The 19,684-nt window shown below is 35.4% G+C and overlaps 2 protein-coding genes across 7 annotated transcripts in view; both read right to left on the reverse strand.

Moving 5' to 3' along the window:
* The window catches only part of LOC101894711 (anoctamin-2), a 38,715-nt gene extending 29,860 nt beyond the window's left edge, over positions 1 to 8,855 (reverse strand). For 2 of the 5 annotated variants that reach the window (XM_005184690.4, XM_005184689.4), the window contains exons 1-2: positions 8,481 to 8,854; positions 7,561 to 8,359 (exon numbers count right to left, since the gene is read on the reverse strand). In XM_005184690.4, coding sequence (XP_005184747.1) covers positions 7,561 to 8,359; positions 8,481 to 8,484 — 803 coding nt within the window. In that variant the 5' untranslated portion in view covers positions 8,485 to 8,854. Of the gene's footprint in view, positions 1 to 3,689; positions 4,172 to 7,560; positions 8,360 to 8,480 lie in introns of those variants that run through there. The other 3 variants (XM_020037157.2, XM_020037158.2, XM_011294718.3) reach the window with 3 other exon arrangements.
* Positions 8,856 to 11,375: 2,520 nt separating this feature from the next.
* Positions 11,376 to 17,933, reverse strand: LOC101895668 (GATA zinc finger domain-containing protein 14). 2 transcript variants are annotated; one of them, XM_005184695.4, is made up of 5 exons: positions 17,880 to 17,933; positions 16,966 to 17,003; positions 15,832 to 16,903; positions 13,749 to 14,009; positions 11,376 to 13,686 (listed from the first exon to the last, which is right to left on the reverse strand). In XM_005184695.4, exons 3-5 carry the CDS (start codon positions 16,895 to 16,897, stop codon positions 11,603 to 11,605), a joined length of 3,411 nt encoding a protein of 1,136 aa, XP_005184752.1. In that variant the 5' UTR covers positions 16,898 to 16,903; positions 16,966 to 17,003; positions 17,880 to 17,933; the 3' UTR covers positions 11,376 to 11,602. The 2 variants fall into 2 exon arrangements, with proteins under 2 accessions (XP_005184752.1, XP_011293022.1); XM_011294720.3 differs by lacking the exon at positions 17,880 to 17,933 and adding an exon at positions 17,156 to 17,233.
* Between the last annotated feature and the right edge of the window lie 1,751 nt (positions 17,934 to 19,684).

Here is a 19,684-nt window from a genome sequence, read left to right on the forward strand (position 1 = left end):
TGTCAGCCGTCTCTAAGGATTCAAAGTGATTTATGTTTATAAATGGAGAAGGGGGTAAACATAGATTGCGTCAATGGCAGACATGTTGCAAAGTTTTTGTCAGGGATAACGTCATAATGGACAATACAGGGTGAGATAAAAAAAAACTGAAACAAAGTAAAACGCCATAATTTTTACATTTTTTTTAGCATCAAATTTTAGAATAAGTTTAGATTTGTTCGAATTGGTCACCTTTGGCACGAGTTATGGCCTTCAAACGGCCAATGAAACCGTCACAAGCGGCTCGAATGTTACCCTGCGGTATTTTGGCACATTCCCGGCGGAGCGCTTGCTTGAGGTTATCGACACTTTGGTATTTTTTAGTTCCAAACTTGCTTTCCAAAATACTCCAGACACAATAGTACAACGGATTCGTATCCGAAGATTTTGGTGACCATTGTGGGCTGGAAATGAAGCGAGGAACCTCGCACGTGCTGAGTACGATGGTGCTAAGTCCTGTTGGAATGTCCAAGGTCTGCGGCCAAAATGTTTGCGTGTCCAATGCATAAATACACCCTCCAGAATATTTTCGCGATAATATTCGGCATTTATTCTGGTGCCACGGTCGATTAATACGAGCGGAGAGCGGTCATCGGCTGTAATGGCGGCCCACACCATTACCATGACCGGCGCTTGAGTTCGGATGGCCAACCGAAGGTGCACATTTTCATCTGACCTCCTTGGCAAGTAAATACGATAATTTTGTTTGTTTACAAACTGCTGGACAACGAATGTTTTCTCATCGGAGAAAACCAAATTCTTTTGAGTCTATTTTCTTTCAGTTGCGGTGTAAGTTCCTGCTTTTTTGGAATTCCTATGGCTTTACCCCGAGCTCATATTTCAAAATTTGAAGAATGGAATATTGCGATATGTTCAGCTCATGAGCCATTTTTCGGCCACTGCGACGCGGGTTTCTATCAAGTCGCTTCTTTACTTTTCAAATCGGTAACGAGCGATGCTAAGAGACACAAAAGATTTATTCACATTTAAATGCTGGAGTGCTCTAACGATAGCCTCTTGTGGTTTTTCCAGCCAAAGATAAAAAATCACACTATCACGCTTGAATTCCATCACGAATAACTCTTTTTCTGGAAAATTCTCACCAAAAGGCTTTTGTACGCTTGTAAAAAATATAATGAGCTGTCACTGGAATAATTCTAACATATGTCGGACGAGTGGCTTAGAAATGACAGCAGTCTGAAGTTGGTTGCAGTTTTTTCATCTCACCCTGCAGGTTAGATTTCTTTGGTAGATAATGTAGTAGAGTCCCGTATTACACTAAATTTTTTTAATTCCCGAATATCGGGAGGAATTGTTATATGTCCTGTAGGAAAACGATGAGCTCTGAAGACAATGTTCTTCCGCCGGAGGTAGAACCCATTAGAAACTCTAAATAAATTTTGATTTGGCGACAGTAAAAGGTTTTTTCTTTTTATTTCAATTCACTTTCCCAATGCTTGTTAGGTTAGATTCCTACATTGTTATATTTACAGAAGCTTAATCTTCTATGCAGATTGTTGTGGTTTAGATACCATATTTTTCCTTGAGTGTATCTATCCAAGATTAGCTTTTGTGTTGATTCTTTGTTTTATTGTCTGTAAACAATTATTATGTATTTCCTCGTCGTCTTCTTCTTCTGTGACCGGCAGACAGTCTGTAAATCAGACAATGGACAGTCGAATATACATAACAAAACAAAAACATAACTTTGCTCGCGGTTTCTTAGTCTAAAAGCTTTATTATATTTGAATTTTAGTTACTTATGAGCAGCGGATTATTCTATTCTTTAGGCTACATACTATGTTATGAAATAAAAGTAGCCGAGCAGCTGAACTTTAGTCAACAAAGGGAAATATCGGAAATGTCTAATTACAATAGTTAATTATAATATAAGTGTCGTTTCTATTAGTCACAACGCCAATGAGGATTTTCACATGGCTACTGAGAGGGGTTTTTACTGCACGAATGTGTATTTTTATCGAGAAAAATCTTAAACAATCCGAAACATTTATTTCATGAAAGGCATTTCATTGTTAGTTAAAATATTTTCGAAATGCCTTATTGACATTCACTTAACCATAACGCTACTTGATATGCCGGGTTTGTATAATTCTCTTCCCTGATTTTAGAATGGCGACAAAAATGATTTAGGGAATTATGTCCCAAGAACTTACGAGTATAGCAGCCGAACCTTTACATTTTACAAGATTTAGACATTAAATGGGCCACAAGGAAACCACAATCCTCAAGACGACTTCTAATCGAAAATCGTCTCAGGGAGATAGTCTTTCTTGGGGAGAGGGGAGGGGGGATTCTAAAAGGCCTTATTTCCACAGTGCCACCCTGAACAAAAGAAGTGAAGGTCATCGGCTGTAAAAAATGATAGCAGAGATCTCTGCCTGTACGCCGCACTTGTTGTTAAGGAGTATCTGACGTTCAGGCTTTCGCATTTTTGAACCATCGGTATAGACACCTATACCGTTTAGAGGTATGTTGTTATGTGCCAGATTCCTCTTATCCGGATGTCTTGTGGCATGAAGTTCAGCCTTTGTCATTCCACTTGTAACATCCCTAAATATTCGTCGTGATCAGCATTAAATTCTACGTCGATTTTACGTAGTCCGTCTGTCTGTCGCAATCGCGATATAGCTTCAAAATTTGACAGAACAATTTGTATTGTGTCTAGGATGATTGGTATTGAGAATAAGATGTATCGGTGCACGTTTTGGTATAGCTCCTATATAACGGTACCTCCCTATATTCGGCATTTTGATTATTTTTGCCACATTTTTTCACGAATTTGTCCACAAATTGGTATTTATAGGTCATAACGGGTACCTCCCGATATTCGGTATTTGATGATTTTTGCCACATGTTTTCACGGATTTGTCTAAAAATTAGTATTTGTAGTTTGTAATGGGTTCTAGTTCCGGTTCTAGTTCCCCCATATAATTATATTTGGTGTTTTCATAATTTTTGCCACATTTTCCTACAGATTTGTCTAAAAATTGGTATTTACAGTTCATAATGGGTTCTAGCTCCGGTAGCAGAACATTGAATATTTAGCCACCGATGTTCGGTATTTTGATAACATTTACCCACGAAATTATTTCTAATTTGGTATTTAAGAAGATTTGGTAGATGACTTAAAACATGTTTTCTCATCCAATCACCAAAATTAGGCAGCGTCGAGCACCATTTTTTTCTGAAGGACAGCTTAAAACCGCTGAGAACACTTTTTATCCATATCGAAAACGTTTCTCTTTCAGTGTAGTATACATGTCTTGTTTTATAATCCAATTCAAAACGTTGTACAAACATAAATAATAACACCTCACACAGACAAATATTTAATTATTCCGTCTCGTTTTTTTTTTTTTTTTTTTTTGCGCTTCGATTTGTTTGTTCTTTCAGATATTTTTCTTAAGCAAATGTTTAATTTTGTCACAACAATTAGAAAGACATCCTAGATAACATGAAATTATAAATTCAAATCAAATTTCAAACAATGTGATTAAATAATAACAATTATGCACATACATGTACTTATGTGAATGAATGAAAAATATGTGATTTGTTGAATATACCAAGAAAATGATTCATAAAAACAAAATATTTTTTTTTTTTGTTCATAAAAAACCCCAACTCACATGCGTGGATGGCTGACTAGTGGTGGTATTGAGTATTTGCACTTTCTTAAAAATTAAAAACAAAAAAATAAAACTTTGGTGGGAGTATTAAATGAGATTTTTTTGTATTCGTTTTTTTTTTTTTTTTTGCAATTTTTGTGGTTAATAAATTTTTAATTTTTTTTACAAATTTTCTAAATGATTTACACTTTTTATTGCAACATATATATAACAACATAAAGGCGACAAAATTAGAAGCAACCTTGATTTTTGGTCGCACTTCTTCACTTGATTGATATTTAATTCACTTTTATTTTGTTTATTATTAAATTAACGCCGACCCGTCGAACACGCACGTCTCGACATTGCCGTTTTTAAATACTCTTGCCCAACGGGGTCTTTTATAATACTAAACCGATGAGTATTTCTTTCGAATGTATTTCCGCCAAGTCAGCACAAATTTGTCTAAAATTCACACAGGCGGCAATAGCCGCACGTCAAATAAAATTGGGAGAGGGAAACGCAATAGCATAAGGAGAACAAAAGCAGCGGTGCTCAAAACCGTGTTCTAGAACATGAAGAGAAAAAAGAGATAATTTAAGAGAAAATTAAAATTCTGTTTTTCTTTATATTTTACGGTTCTATTTAATTGTTTTTAAACACGAATGTTTGCCAAAATAATTTATAAAGCAAATGGATAACAAATATTTGTATAAATAATGACTTAACACTGTTTTGTTCTTGATTTAAATAAGCAAAGAGAAATTTGACTGAAAAGAGATATTTCTTCTTGAGCACCGCTGACAAAAGACATGTTTTACCTTGAGGCGGAGAGCCAAGAGAAAAAGAGGACCATAAACAAAACATCATGTGGCCCCATTGAAACAACAGGCAGTGGGCCTGCACACACACAGAGTGCAATTTACTCGTATTGTTTTACAAAAGAGGGAGAGTGAAAATGAGAGTGCTGAGAAAACGTCATAACCACAAAAACGTATAAACAAATTATACTGAGCAACAGTTGTGTAAAACAGAATAAGGGACAGAGAAAGAGAGGTTCATAATGGAATACTTTATCGGACGTCTGGACCATTTCTAACAATTTAATTTGTTTCGTATTTTGTTAGTGGAAAGATCAGTATATATTTCACCATCGGTACATAAATAAAATTAACTGAAGAAAGCAACAAGTAAATAAGAATGAAGCAAAAGTAAACAAATGCCAAATGAAAACTAGGCCATAATTTGCAAAATGTGCACTAAATTCAAAACGTCAGTGAATTTTTTTTCGATAATTTTTCACCTGAGGATCCTTGGAAACCAAAAATAATAGTGCGTTTACACAGGACATATTTATAAGGTTATAGCACGCTTTTACTACTGATGATTAACCACAGGGTTTAATAGATCTTGCGGGTAACTTTACTTGTTTAAATACATAGTTACCCAGCTAGCATTTGGAAAATTGTTTTTGAGAAAATCGCGTTGCTGAGACTTTTTCGAGTCCTTTTGGTTATCAAGAACCTGATTGAACGATTGGAAAGAGTTCAATTAAATAAAGAAAAACAAAATGTATGGATGTCGCAAATCAATCATTGAGCCTTGTAAAATGTAACCACATAGTGGTAAGGGTATTATGCCTTTATGCATTTGTTTGCAACAGGAACGGTATAGGGGCACACCCTAATTCGCACTAGACACTCAATTTAAAACCGTTAGGTTTATTTGTAGAGGAACAAGCTGTTTGGTGTACCCTGCGATTCAATGAACTTGGACAATAGCGGAGTCATCCCTTTGGACACTCCGACATTCTCAAGTATGTGGAAAGCATAGGAAATCAGGCTATAGCTAGCGATTATATATCACCTTGGCACAGCCTTGAACTACTTGGAATCCATATACCTAACAGAGACATCTGCACCCGCGACACTCCACCTTTTAACGGTAAAGCTGTCTATACTTATGGGTCAAAGATGGAAATTGGAATGGGAGCTGGAGTCTACTGTGAAAGTCTAACTGAACTGGACGGACTGGTGTCTATATATGTCGGTAGTCAAGCGGCCCTGAAGGCTCTAAATTCATTTACAATTAAATCTATGGCACATCTGCAATGCAGGAATGCTCTGGAAAAGGTTTAATCGTTTGTCAAACTCTGTTGAGTCCCTGGGCACTGCAAAATTTTTGGCAATGAATCGGCCGATGAATTGGCCAGACGCGGATCTAAATCAGTAGATCTAGAGATTAAGAGTTCAGTGAAGCCACCCTTATGTCACTTCTTCCAAGTACTGCATAAGCATTAGCACTGGCTAACTGGAAGGGGATGTAATGTCTCCAGAAATGATTTACAACTCCGAAAGGAGATCAAGGTCACTCATATTCATGACATCCAAATGGGGGTTGACGACACTGAATACTGCAGGCTTTGTCAGGACGAGGAAGAAACTGAGACGGTGGAGCTCTTACTCTGCCACTGTCCAGCTCTTATAGGAGTGAGACAGAGGCTACTGGATAAGCAAATTCTGCCAAACGTATCCTCCCTCTCCGACATCGAGCCTGCAGTCATTCCTAAGTTAGCCAGAAGGCTAAAATGGCTAAGGACGACACGCTGATACACCGTGGATGCAAACCTACTAACTTCTCTACTCTTTATTCAGATTCTCGCTTATTCACTGTCCGTTATTCATTTCCTTCTCTTCTGTCTATTCTATTGTCCTATTTTCTTAAATTAGGATGAACAAAATGGGCCAATAGGTCTCCGACTGGAGTGGTTGTTTATACCGCGCATCCTTTAACCTAACATCGAAAATGAAGCGAAATAGATCCATAGTTACTTCAGGATCTTCATAGAATCACTTTCTGAGTTGATTTATGCTTTCCAGTCCGTCCGTCCATGTATTCTTGTGAACAAAATGCAGGTCGCATTTATTATCTGATTGAGATGAAATTTTCCAAACAATATTTGTTTGCCCCAAGGACAAACCCTATTGAAATTGGTGAGAATCGGTTCAAATTTAGATATAGCTCACATATATGTCTTCTACCGATTTCGGGTTAGTTGTGCTCTAAATTGCCAATGTCAATCCGAATTACCTAAATTTTGGCACATATCCGACCGAATTCAACTTGAGAAACATGTACATCAAATTTGGTGAAAATCGGTTCATATATGGCTTTAGCTCTCATATATATGTTTCATCCGATTTGGATATAGTTCCCAAGTTTTGACTACTTTAAAACCATGATACGCATTCAAATAAGGTTCATAGTTGGTATGATCTACTTCACATAAATTCCCAACATAAACTTTCTTTGTTACGGGAGCTGTACAAAATACGCATAATGGTGTAGGGTACCATATAGTCGGCCCTGCCCGACTTTAGACCTTTCCTTACTGGTTTTTGTTTCCAGTATTCCTGGTTATATTTCAGTTCACATTTTCCAATCAAAGCCCTATTTATTTTTGATCAAAGTGACTGAATTTCAATGGTTGTTTTTGGAAACCACTAAAAAGAGCCAATCCGTTACAATATCCGATCAATAAATAGTTACATGGCAACCTTGTCTAAACCTCATAACCTTTGGTTTGATAATTCAATCATTTCAAACGGCTGTCAGATTCGCGTCAGCTAATCTGTTGCATATTTCAGTTATCCGCTGTCTACAGTTCCACAATTGTTGCCTTGAGCAATGAATGGGTAATAATTGGCTTCATCTTCAAAAAAATTTACAACGACTTCAAGTGAAATTTGTATAACAAAAGCAAAGACATGTTTTATGTGTTCATTTATAATCACCTGTAGATGTTTGGCAATGAACGGTTTATAAATCTCCCAAAAATGGTCTCGCATTGTAACACAAAGAAAAACAGAAAAAAATCCCCTTCAAAACTCACCTCTCGCCCAGATGTGCCATTGTCGTTGCTGGATATTCTGAATCACCACCAATGTTAGTGTACGCTAAATCAGCTGGTGTAACACGATGATGCTCACAACCGCTGCCGCCACTTGTTTCTTTTCGTTTAGCCGCCTGACTGTCAATAATACCCCGACCATCTGAACACTGATTTTCATGTTCCAAAAACATGTTAGTGGCCACTACAGCATTTATACTCTTACGTTGCGATGTATTCGATCTCTGTCGTTTGTATTCGGAAGAGAGCGATTGACGTTTTGCTTCTTGTTCTTTTTTAAGTCTATCCATTAATTCCATATCGAATGGGGCTAAGGGGGTACTGAATGGACGTTCAAAACTGGTCGCGATTAGAGTCGATTCTTCGTCGTCATCTTCTGTGGTTTCGGGTATCGGTTGTGGTTCGTCAATATTGGTAATACCGGCCGGCGGTTTTAATAATGAAAGTGTTTCGTGCAAATCGTCATCATCGACATCTACTTTGTCTATTTTTATTTGTTGTTGTCGTTGTTTATCATCACCTGGTTCGTTTTCTTCTTCCGTTTTGTCGTGTCGTTGTTCCTCACCAATAACAGCTGTTTTTTGGTTGTTGACATTGCCAATTGTTGTTATTGTTTCCGCTGTCTCAGCATCTTCTGTATCAGCATCTTCACTCTCATTACCATCCACATGTGTTTGTTTTGTTAGGGGACTTTTATCCCCATCGCCACCACCTTCGCCAACCTCACGAAATTTTGAAGTGTCATCTTCTTTGTTGTTGTCGATGTTTACATTTTCGCTTTCTAAAATTAGAATGAATAATTTTCACAAAATCACAACGGGGCTCGATAAAATACATTTTTTTCATAATTTCAAAACTCTTTGGCCTTGATAAGACACATTTTTTATTGAACATTTACACACCCATTGCAATGGAAATTATTTTTTTATCACCACATCAATCACAGACACTTCAATTTCCATCAACTTTCAGAGTCCTTGAACATATGGCAAACTTTGTTATGAAACTCAAAAAATTGAAATCAGAAACTTGCAACTTCCATTATTAAACCAACACGTTAGATATTCTTGTAATTTATTTTGTTATCAACACAAAAATACTCGTTTTTCAAACGATACTCTTTTTTTTTTGTATTCTTTTTCGCATTTGCCAATTCCTCAACCATGCATAGATGGTATTGAACGAAAAACAACACCAAGAAATATAATTAATTATGTGTTATTTCAACACACCACCGACACAACTCAGCACGACAAGTTTTCCCTATCAACTGCTGCTGGTTGATACACTTTCTTTGAAAGGTAACAGATACAAAGAGAATGGTGTTGCCATATTTACATTGCGTTTTTGTTGGGTTTTTTCTCTTATGCTCTCACATAAAGAATAAAGAGAAATATTTAACTTATTAAAAAAATAAAGAGAGAAACATGAGAGATGAAATAGTGGATTTGAAACAGTGGTAACAATTAAAAATTCATATAAATAATTAAATAAAATAACAAAAAATTAAAAAAAAAGTGAAATCTTCCTTAAAATAATAGTACGATCCGTATACTTTAATGTTTGAAGATTATTTCATGCAAATGTTAACCGCTATTGCGCCTCAATTGGTCCCTCCGCCACGTCTTACTATCTTTCCAGGATAGTCGACGGTCACAAGGCGTTCGCAATTTTAAAAATCGACAAAAAATCTGTAGCTTGTAAATTATTTAAAAAAAAACACAAATATTTTTTGCTTTATAGCAAAACGGAATTGTTTATATTATCTAAAGAACAGAAAATGAATATGCATAACTATGCGCTTCAATAAAATATGAAAAAAGAAATCGGTTCCGCAAAATAAAAATAAAATAATAACATTAAATAAAAAAATAAAATAGATATAAAAACATAACAAAATAGATTTTTCTACTGAACTATAACTACGTTACAATAAATAGAGGGTGAGACAAAAAAACGGCAACAAAGTCAAACGCCATAAATTTAATTTTTTTTAAATTTTATTGAATGAAAGCAAAAAAAGTTAGAAATAACATCAAATTATAGAATAAGTTTAGATTTGTTCGAATTGGTCACCTTTGGCACAAATTATGGCCTTCAAACGGCCAACGAAACCATCACACGCTGCCCGAATGTTGCTCTGCGGTATTTTGGCCCATTCCCTGCGAAGCGCTTGCTTGAGATGATCGACACTTTGGTATTTTTTAGTGCCAACCTTGCCTTCCAAAATACTCCAGACACAATAGTCCAACGTATTGGTATCCGGAGATTTTGGTGGCCATTGTGCGCTGGAAATGAAGCGAGGAACCTCATTTTGTAAACATTATTGGGTGGCGCGTGCTAAGTCCGATGGTCTTGAGTCCTGTTGGAATGTCCAAGGTCTGCGGCCAAAATGTTTGCGTGCCCAAGGCTTTAATACACCTTCCAGAATATTTTCGCGATAATATTCGGCATTTATTCTGATGTGACGGTCGTTTAATACGAGCGGAGGGCGACCAGCGACTGTTATGGCGGCCCACTCCATAAGCATGGCCGGCGCTCGAGTTCTGGTGGCCAACCGAAGTTGCACATTTTCAGCTGACCTCTTTGGCAAGTAAACACGATCATTTTGTTTGTTTACAAACTGCTGGACAACGAATGTTTTCTCATCGGAGAAAACTAAATTCGGCACTATCGCCCAAGCAAAGCAACTCTTTAGCTCTTTTGAGTCTATTTTCTTTCTGTTGCGGTGTAAGTTTTTCCACTTTTTGGAATTTCAATGGCTTTACCCCGAGCTCATTTTTCAATATTTGCCGAATGGAATATTGCGATATGTTCAGCTCACGAGCAATTTTTCGGCCACTGTGACGCGGGTTTCGATCAAGTCGCTTCTTTACTATTCGAACCATTTCTGCTGATGTTGCTCTTTTTTTCTGTCCACTTCCTTGACCTCGGGCTACGGTACCAGTGTCACGGTAACGAGTGATGGTACGAGACACAAAAGATTTATACATATTTAAATGCTGGAGTGCTCTAACGATGCCCACTTGTGGTTTTCCAGCCAAATATAAAGAAAACACACTATCACGCTTGAATTCCATCACGAAAATGCTTTTGTATGCTTCTAAACAATATAATGAACTGTCACTGGAATAATTTAACCAGCTGTCCGACGAGTGGTAGAAATGACAGGAGTTTGAATTTGGTTGCAGTTTTTTCATCTCACCCTCAAAATCTCACATCAAAATATTTAGTTGTGTATAATCTTTAAATTATATAATTGTTCTTATTGTTATGTGTAGTCTTCCAACTTCCGTTAAATGGTATCTATGTCACTTGAAAGTAGCTCAACATTTTTTTAATGTCGATATTTACACGCTACCTCTACACGACTTGTTGATACTTTTGAAAACTAAATCGAAACTTTTTATTTTGAAAAAAAAATCAAAATAATTCAGATCGAGTTGTACCGTTATATGGGAGCTATGTCAAAGCGTGGACCAATATAACGCATCATATAACTTGGCTTGCCTATGGACCAAAATGCATATGTTTCCAAAATTACCCTTGTATCTGATTACAACCGGCGGAAATGGTTAAATCAACATCGAATATTACACTGATTAAGTATTTTTACATTGTGCGGTTTTAAATAAGTATGAATATTAAATTTAATTTATAGAAAAACAATTTACTTACATGTGTATTTTTCATTATTTTTGGATTGTGCTTATCATTCTCCTTTAGATTATTATGCTCCTCCAAAGTTACTTTTTGCAAACACCATAACGTAAGTTTTTATTGAGAACAAAAATTGATTATTTTTGTAGATTGTTGATAAGTATTCTCCATATCCTCGTGGTTTGCCATTGAAACAAGCATATTGCTTGGTTTTTCAAAATGAAAAATAAATTATTATTTGCATATTCATTCAAATTTTCAAACATAAAAAATAAACAAAAAAGATATATTCAATACGAAACCTAAATATTCATTCACATTTTAATAATGACCTAAAACTAAACGAAAATTATTTGTACAATATTTATATAGTAAAATTATTTTGTTCATAGGGTTTCCTTATCCAACAACCTAGGCCGGCATGTTGAAAAGCATCAAATAGCTCTTGTTTGGCTATACTATAATCTTTGGCATTGTCTTTGTTTTGAGCATAATTATTGGAGGCTTGATACAGGTTAAGATTTGGCACATTTTGCAATAGATAAATGTATTTTGAAAATAACATTTGTTTGCTGAGATATGAAATGGCGTTGTTTATCAAGCGTCCAGTATGTAAGGATATAATATCTATGGATCTATCACCGTATGTCCAATTAATACCAATACTTGGTATATGATTGCTGGGACAAAAACGGGAATTTCTGGTGCAACCCAAAAGAGGTCGATTCAGATGATAGGGTTTTGGAAGAAAATTCAATTTTTGTTCCAAACGTCCACACACAGCACGATATACATGCTTGGTATCAAACGCACAACCCAAAACAATGGAATACAGGTAAATGGGTTCGCTGAGGGTGGAGAGTAGAGAGCCTTGTACCCCCAAAACATTCCAACGGGCAATTTTATCAGAGCATGACATTATGAGTAGTGGTTCCTTGGCCGTTTTAATGTTGTTCCAAGATTGATGATGAAACCGATTGCCTATGGGTTCGGTTATTAGACCACCATGTAATTTTGTACGTAATTGGCCATATTCTCCATAGTTATTATTATCTGTAGATAAACTGGCATCGCCACAGGGTACATTACTCATGTAAAGATGAAAATTAATCTCTGCCTTGAGCGCAAATGAATACTGTAAACCACTTGGATTTCTCACGAATATGGAATTCTCTTTCAGCCCTGGACTTGAATGCCATTTTATTTGAGTATACAAAAATTTCATTAGACAACGTCGGGCTATTACCTCAGAATGTGAATCATTAAGTACACAGCCGTTGCAATCTATTTTACTGCCATGTATACATTTTGTTCCGGTAGCTAGAGCCACAACTTGAGCATTTTTAAAATCAAAATTACGTGTCATCACCACAGCAGATAAGGCTTTACATTGCCTTAGCTCAGGATTTTCTTGAGTTAATTGTGAGAAGCGATTTAGAACTAAATTTTCTATAATATCTGCAACGTATTGGGGCAGTGACAATGTACACATATTGGCATATGGCTGGGATGGATCTTCTCCTCCATCTTCTGGATATATTTGTGGTATAATATTAAAATTTAGATTTGTTGAGATCACCGACTGCTGTTGAGAGTTTCTGGAACTTTGCGGTATTATCTTGTTAAGAGCCTCTAAGATTTTTTTGGCTACCTCTATGCAAGCCAATTCTTTGGTTTTACCATCACCATAATATTTACATTTATTAAATATTGCAGACATCATGTAGAAAGTATCGTTTGTTGATGTACCCATTTCGGCTTCTAGATTGTAACGAATACCGGGGCATAGTTCATTTATATTTTGTAAAATATCAGTTGTGGCAGGAAATTTATTTCTGGGTTGACTACTTTTGTCTGCCTCTGGGGAATGTCGAGAATATTGATTATTGTTGTTGAATGGCTTCGATGATGCATTGAATGGATTCATATCTTGCTGATCTGGTTTATTGCAAGGTCTAGATGACTGATTAATGTCATTGAATGGATTCGATGGTGGATTGAAGAAATTAATTTCTTGCCGATCTGGTTCATTACAATGTCGAGGATACTGACTATTGTCGTTGAAAGGATTCCAAGGACTGTTGTAATCACAGTTTGCAAAATTGTTGTTGGCTACATTAATTTCTTGGCTACAGTTGTCTGTGCCAGAATACTGGCTACGGCTGTTGCATAAACTCGCTGGAGAATTGAAATAAGCCGTGTTACTGTTGTTTTGGTCCCATACATTCATTTGTTGCCTACTTGTACTTGGTCCATTGAAATCTCGTGAATGTGGATTATTATCATTAGAGGAATTTGATGGATGATCATTGCAATGGGCGGTTGCGCTGTTGCGTGCATTTCTGACATTGTACGGTTGTTGATGTTTCCGTATTTGTCCTTTAAATCGTTGTTTATTTTGAAAATGTATTGAAGGATTCCTACGAAAATTACGTCTTCGAGACAGATCTGAAACATAAAAAAATATTTTTGAAAAATAATTGTTATCAACAGATCTAAATTGTAAATACCAAGCCTCCAATTGCGTGAATTATTTCTAAATTGTTGTTGGGGTTCTTGTGGATTGCTCAGAGTTATGTTAACATTTCTTCCTTGCATTGTAACATTACGTAATCGCCGATTTTTGGAATGTTCTTGGATATGTCTATCCACCATTCCAGGAGCTTCATTATTTCGATTTGTTGATCTGCAAGTTATTGTTCGATTTTCTTTGATAGCGGTTGCGGGGTCTTTCAGTTCAGTATTGTCTCTGCGAGTTTCATCATCAAGATCTGAAAATTTTATAGAAATTAGACAATAAAAGAGAGTAGTCCTGCAAAAACACTTTTCAAACTCTTCAATATTTAAAATATCCTCTAAAGGACTTCTTAAGGGAAATAAAAGTAGACATCTTAAGGCTTTTAAGTCGAGAAAAATTTTCTTCTTAAGAGAGAAGAACATTTGCAAGGTTTTGAAGACTAGTCTTATAAAGATTGAAAAGTCCTTTTTACATAGAGGACCTTCTCAGGTTTCAAAAGGGTTTCTAAAGAAGGCACCTTATTAACGTGTTTATTGATAGGACAACTTTCAAGGTTTATTAACGGTTTAAACCTATTCAAAAGAGACCCTTGAGGTATTTAAAACAAATTCAACATTTAAAATTACCAAAGTGCGAAGACCTTGCAAAACTTATTTCGCTGTCTTTGAGCGTTTTGTTCTTCGAAATCTTGAACCCTATGTGGAGGAGGTAGCAAAAGAAATTGTTCGATCTCTACCATCTTTATAACAGTTCTTGTGTTGATGGAAATATAGAGATTACCAAGTCTGGAATGGAATCGAATGTTAATTTCACTTTTTATGAGCTTAATGGATACTCAAAATTTTGAGACTTTGTGGGGGAGGTATCAGAAGGAGTGGACCGATATATCCCATCTTCACAACAGATCTTGTTTTAGTAGAAATAATGGGATGTGTGCAATATAAAGAGAACCTGATGTTTATTTCGGATTTTGTTAACTTTTTTGTTATTTAAAACATCCTTTGTGGGGGAGGTACCGGAAGGAATAGTCCGATCTCTACCGTTTTTTTTTTTTTTTTTTCAAAAATTCTAGGTCTGAATGGAATGGATATTCAAAATTTCGACCTATCGTGGGGGAGGTATCAGAAGAAGTGGACCGATATATTCCGCCTTAATGCCAGATCTCGGGTTAATAAAGTTTTTGGGATGTGTGAAATTTCAAGACAATCAAATTCTTACATCATATTTTATAAGAGTTGTAATTATTCAAAATGTTGACCCTTTGTGGGGGAGGTACTTGATGGACTGGACCGATATAGTCCATTATTGCACCTGACCTAGCACTGACGCAAATATTAGAATTTACAAAGTTGAACCAAATTCGGATTATGGTTTCTCTTTCTGTGCAGAAAATATATTTTTTGAAAATTTCGACCTTTTTTGGGGTAGGTACCAGAAGGAGTGGACCAATATATTCCATCTTAATACCAGTCCTTGGGTTAATAAAAATATTGCGATGCCCATAGAGGGAAAACCTTCTAAACGCCTTCATATATAGACTAATCTTTGAATGTATTCTTCAGATGGAAGAGCTACGAAACGCCTTCTATAGACAAAAATATTTACAGATTTAAAGGACAACTATCAGCCTTCTTAAGTCGAACATGTTTCTAATAGGCTTTCAATAGATAGACGTCCTTCAGAAAATGGGATAACATCTGAAGAACTTCTCTAAAAAAAATTTATATAGGAGGTCTTCTATAGGCAGATGATATTTCTGAAGGTCTTCTATTGAAACTATAGATAGTATATAGAAAAACAAACATCTGAAAGTGTTCTACATATAGAAGATTTTTAAGGAGACCATCCCATAATTTTATTATTTATTCTCATTTCTTGGTTATGGCCACTCAGAATTATATTATGGCCAAGACAGCTTTCTTAACATAATTCTTATGAATAAAGTGATCGTTGGCATCAGGAACTTCATTATTTCGATTTGGACAATTTTGGAATATTATCGGTCGCAGGTGTACTTTAGTTTTGCCTTAATAGAATTGTATTGACGGACTAGAAACAATTATATTAAATCATACCTTTATCTTCCTCATTCCTTTCCATGACTTCCGAAGAAATTTCATCATCGTTCGTCAACAATTGCGATACACATTCATTTATTATTTCTTCCTTTTCCTGATTATCATCGCAATCGAGATCAATTGTTGCGGTTTCTTCTGTCATTGATATTGGGGAAACATAATTTGAACTGGCAACTTCAGACGAAAAATTTTCATTTGACTCAACATCTTGATTTTCATCGGAAGCAAGATCAATTGTTGGTGGTACCTCGATTATGGCTATAACAGCATCATCATTATCTATATTGCTATTAGCTACAGAACTACTCTCGTTGTTTGTATCATTCAAAGGGGTATTGTTATCATAACCGCTAGATATGAGATTAATTGATGGGGGGTTAGGCGCATTTATTACCAGAATGATATCATTTTCATCGCTGTTTTCTGCAGCATCAATATTTGTAGGACTTGCAACATTAGCTGGAAATGCAACGGGAGCGACGTTGATTTCCCCTTCTTCTTGTTGTAACTTATCATCTAACGACGGAATATGCTTTTGTGAAGTATCTGATACTTCTTTTATTTGGTTGGGAGCCTCATTGTAGTTTGCAATTTCATTTTCTTTGTTTTTATTTTCCGGGCTAACAGCTGTTTCGATTTTTGGTATTTTTATTGGAGACATTAAATTACATTTGGACCGTTTCTTTTTCAATGTTTGCAATGGATTTTTTACAACCAACGGTGGGGGCATATTGGATAAATCTTCATCACATTCCGTGGCATTGGCAGGAACTTTGGATAAATTTAGAGATTCTTTGTTTTTGCTCTGCAAAGGAATTTCCTCCGCAGTTGATGTATTGTTTTGCTTTCTCACATCTTTCAAGGCAGCCAATGCTGCCTTCCTTATAGCTATTGGTGTAGTGGGCGCCGAAGTAATGTATGTTTTTTCCTTATTCACTTTAAGTGTAACCTGGAACGTACATTTGTTATGCACCCCCATTATCATGGTGGAAGCATATTCAAGAGATTCACAGCGCTCCTTGAGCAGTGATAATGGATCTGTGGTTGGAGTATCAAGATCCATTGTTTTCTAGAATAAAAATATTTTATTATTCTTGGATAAAGAAATTTTTATAAAGGATTGATAATTACATTTTATAACATTTGCTTGCTCCATGAAAATGCAACGTCTACAAAAAAGTAAAGAAATAAAATGGTGATTAATTTCTGGTTACGTGTATTAATAAAAAATAAGCGCAGAAAATCAAAAGCGCAAAAGCGGTGCCCTACACCACTATATGGGATATATTAGATATTAGGAATAAAGATATAGTTTGCATACCAATCATATTCGATATATTGGCATGACTATTAGTCTTGGACAATATTTCTATAACTTTTGTTGTTGCGGCAGAACAATATTTTGGTTTCGTTAGTTCGGCCCATTTACGATGCTATTGGATTATTAGTTGGGTGGGCAGTAACATTGTACACCATATAAAAAATATCGTTTACTTATTAAATTCTAATTGGGAATGAACGTTTAACGGCAGAACCCACACTATTCAGTATAGAGGCTTGAAATTTTAAACGGGAACAGAAACCAAGGACACTTTGCTTTGAAATATCGAAATATTGGAATGAATATATTTGGTTCCACGTTTAGGTATTGGGCTCATATAACAGTACCTCCTGAGTTTCGGATCTTTAAGGACAATAGTATTTGAAAATATCATGTTTTCACATGGCAGATGATACAAACATCGTTTCTTCGTGTTATAATATTAAGTTGAATCGTAATGATAATTGTTAAAAATTTTCGGTATTTTTTGCTGGGATATAACAATCTTTTCACTACGTTATTAGAAATTTGATATGCCAACAAGCAAATGTTGGCTCTAAACTTTGAGAAAGCTCCTCGCATCCCAATTGGCAAGTACAACCAAATCTTGATTTTACTTTGTATTTGTTAAGAAAATAAATACATTATGGAATTCGTGTGGTTTGTGTTAAATAAATTACTTTTTCTTAATTTACTTTAGTTTATTTTCTCAAAAAACACGTACCGGACGACTTTCCACACACAAGAGCGATTAAAATACAGTGCCCACATACAAAACCAACGCCGTCGATAAACGAAACAGAGTGGCAAAAAGAAGATCGATGATGATCACAATGAAAATAAACAGCTGTAATCTATTGTGAACTATTATTAGTGAACAGAACATGGTAGAAGAATTTATAAATTTAAATAATTTTTCATTCAACATTTTCAATTCCAAAATTGGTTTGACAGTTCATTGTCCCAGCAGCTGTGTCAATGCGTCTACCCAAGGTAGATGTACTAGGTAATCGCATCAGCCCAGCTGACGGCACCATTAAATGTCAAAACAAATTGTTGTAATGATGAATTCGCCCTAAATGAATGCAACAACAAATTTGTTTATGTTTTCTTCCATAAATAATTTAATAATTAATTAAAGAGCAAGTTTAGAGTGAAACCAGTAAAAAAAAAATAAAAGAAAATGAAAAAGTGCTCGATTTGCAATAAGAAATATTGTGATGGAAATTTAACACTATTTAGTGTTCCTAAAGATGAAGGAAGGAGGTTCGAATGGAGTGCAGCTTGAGGTATTAAGTTAGTCCCAACATCTAAGATTTGTATGGACCATTTTAATCCAAAGCACATCACGGGAAGTAGTGCAAGAATTCGACTCCAATGAATTCTATCCAATTTTTTGCGATTCTGTTCCTGGATATTATGTTGTTGGCTATTGGCCAAGTTATTGAGATTTTGATATTCATATCCTGCTGTTGCTGCTATTGAATATGTGGTGAATGTATGGTCATATGCTTTGTAGTTTGGTACCCTGATTTTGCATAGAACGATATTGGTGCTATGTTTTTTTTTTTTTTTTTTTTTTTCTTTAAAACCATTTTTTCTATATTTTTTATTGAATATAAATTGCGACGTTCGTTTACGACGAGAGGCACACAAAATAAAATGTAAACAAACACTTGTTTCTGATTGGTTGAAACAAATTTGCCGCAACCTTTAAATGTCATGGCGAATCTATGTTTTTCGCCTTAGATGCCAATTTTGACATTTGAGGGGACCACAAAAGTTACTTTGTTGTAGCAATTCGCCGATGCGGTTACCTGTTAGATCTACCTTGCGTCTACCTATATTCTTCTACCATGGAAAAATCGCATGGTAGAAGAACATAGGTAAACGCATCGACACAGCTGCTGGAGCAATGAACTGTCAAACCAATTTTGGAATTGAAAATGTTAAATGAAAAATTATTTTAACTTGCAAAAATTGTTGAAAAAATGCGAATTATAATAACCTCCGAATGACGTCATATAAGAAAACATATATGAATCTACTTATATTTGAAATAACATTTAAAATGTTTTGACATATCAATGTTTCCATGAAAAATCGGTTATTAATGTAAAAATTTGAACATTCTTGCATTTCTGGAACAGAGCTTACATGAACCGTACTAACAATTAAAATAAAGACTTCCAGCATTTTTCGGAAAACAAAGAAACAAGGATTTTTTAATAGAATGTGTTTGTAAACTAAAGTAATATATTTTTATGATTGTAGTTATTGGAAACAAGACTGAAAAGTCACAGTGGAAATGGAAGTAACTTTTTATATTTTTTTTTTACATTCTAACAAAAAAATGTCCATGTGATTGTTGTTTCAAATTGTGTTTTGCAACTTTTTAATTGCATTCAACTTTAGGGAAACAAAATCAAATATGGATTCGCTTTTACTACATTTACTATACATTGCTCTGTTCCAGAACTGCAAGAATGTAAAAGTTTTTGCAACGATAACCGATTTCCCCTTTATGAT

The sequence above is a fragment of the Musca domestica genome, unplaced genomic scaffold (assembly GCF_030504385.1).
Source record: "Musca domestica strain aabys unplaced genomic scaffold, Musca_domestica.polishedcontigs.V.1.1 24, whole genome shotgun sequence".
NCBI lineage: Eukaryota > Metazoa > Arthropoda > Insecta > Diptera > Muscidae > Musca > Musca domestica.

Excerpts from the sequence above, each read along its gene's own strand:
- LOC101895668 (XM_005184695.4), bottom strand. The coding sequence starts at position 16,897 with ATGGATCTTGATACTCCAACCACAGATCCATTATCACTGCTCAAGGAG. Across the intron at positions 14,010-15,831 it reads AAGGAATGAGGAAGATAAAG|ATCTTGATGATGAAACTCGC; the intron begins GTATGATTTAAT and ends TAAAATTTTCAG. Across the intron at positions 13,687-13,748 it reads TTCACGCAATTGGAGGCTTG|ATCTGTCTCGAAGACGTAAT; the intron begins GTATTTACAATT and ends TTTATGTTTCAG.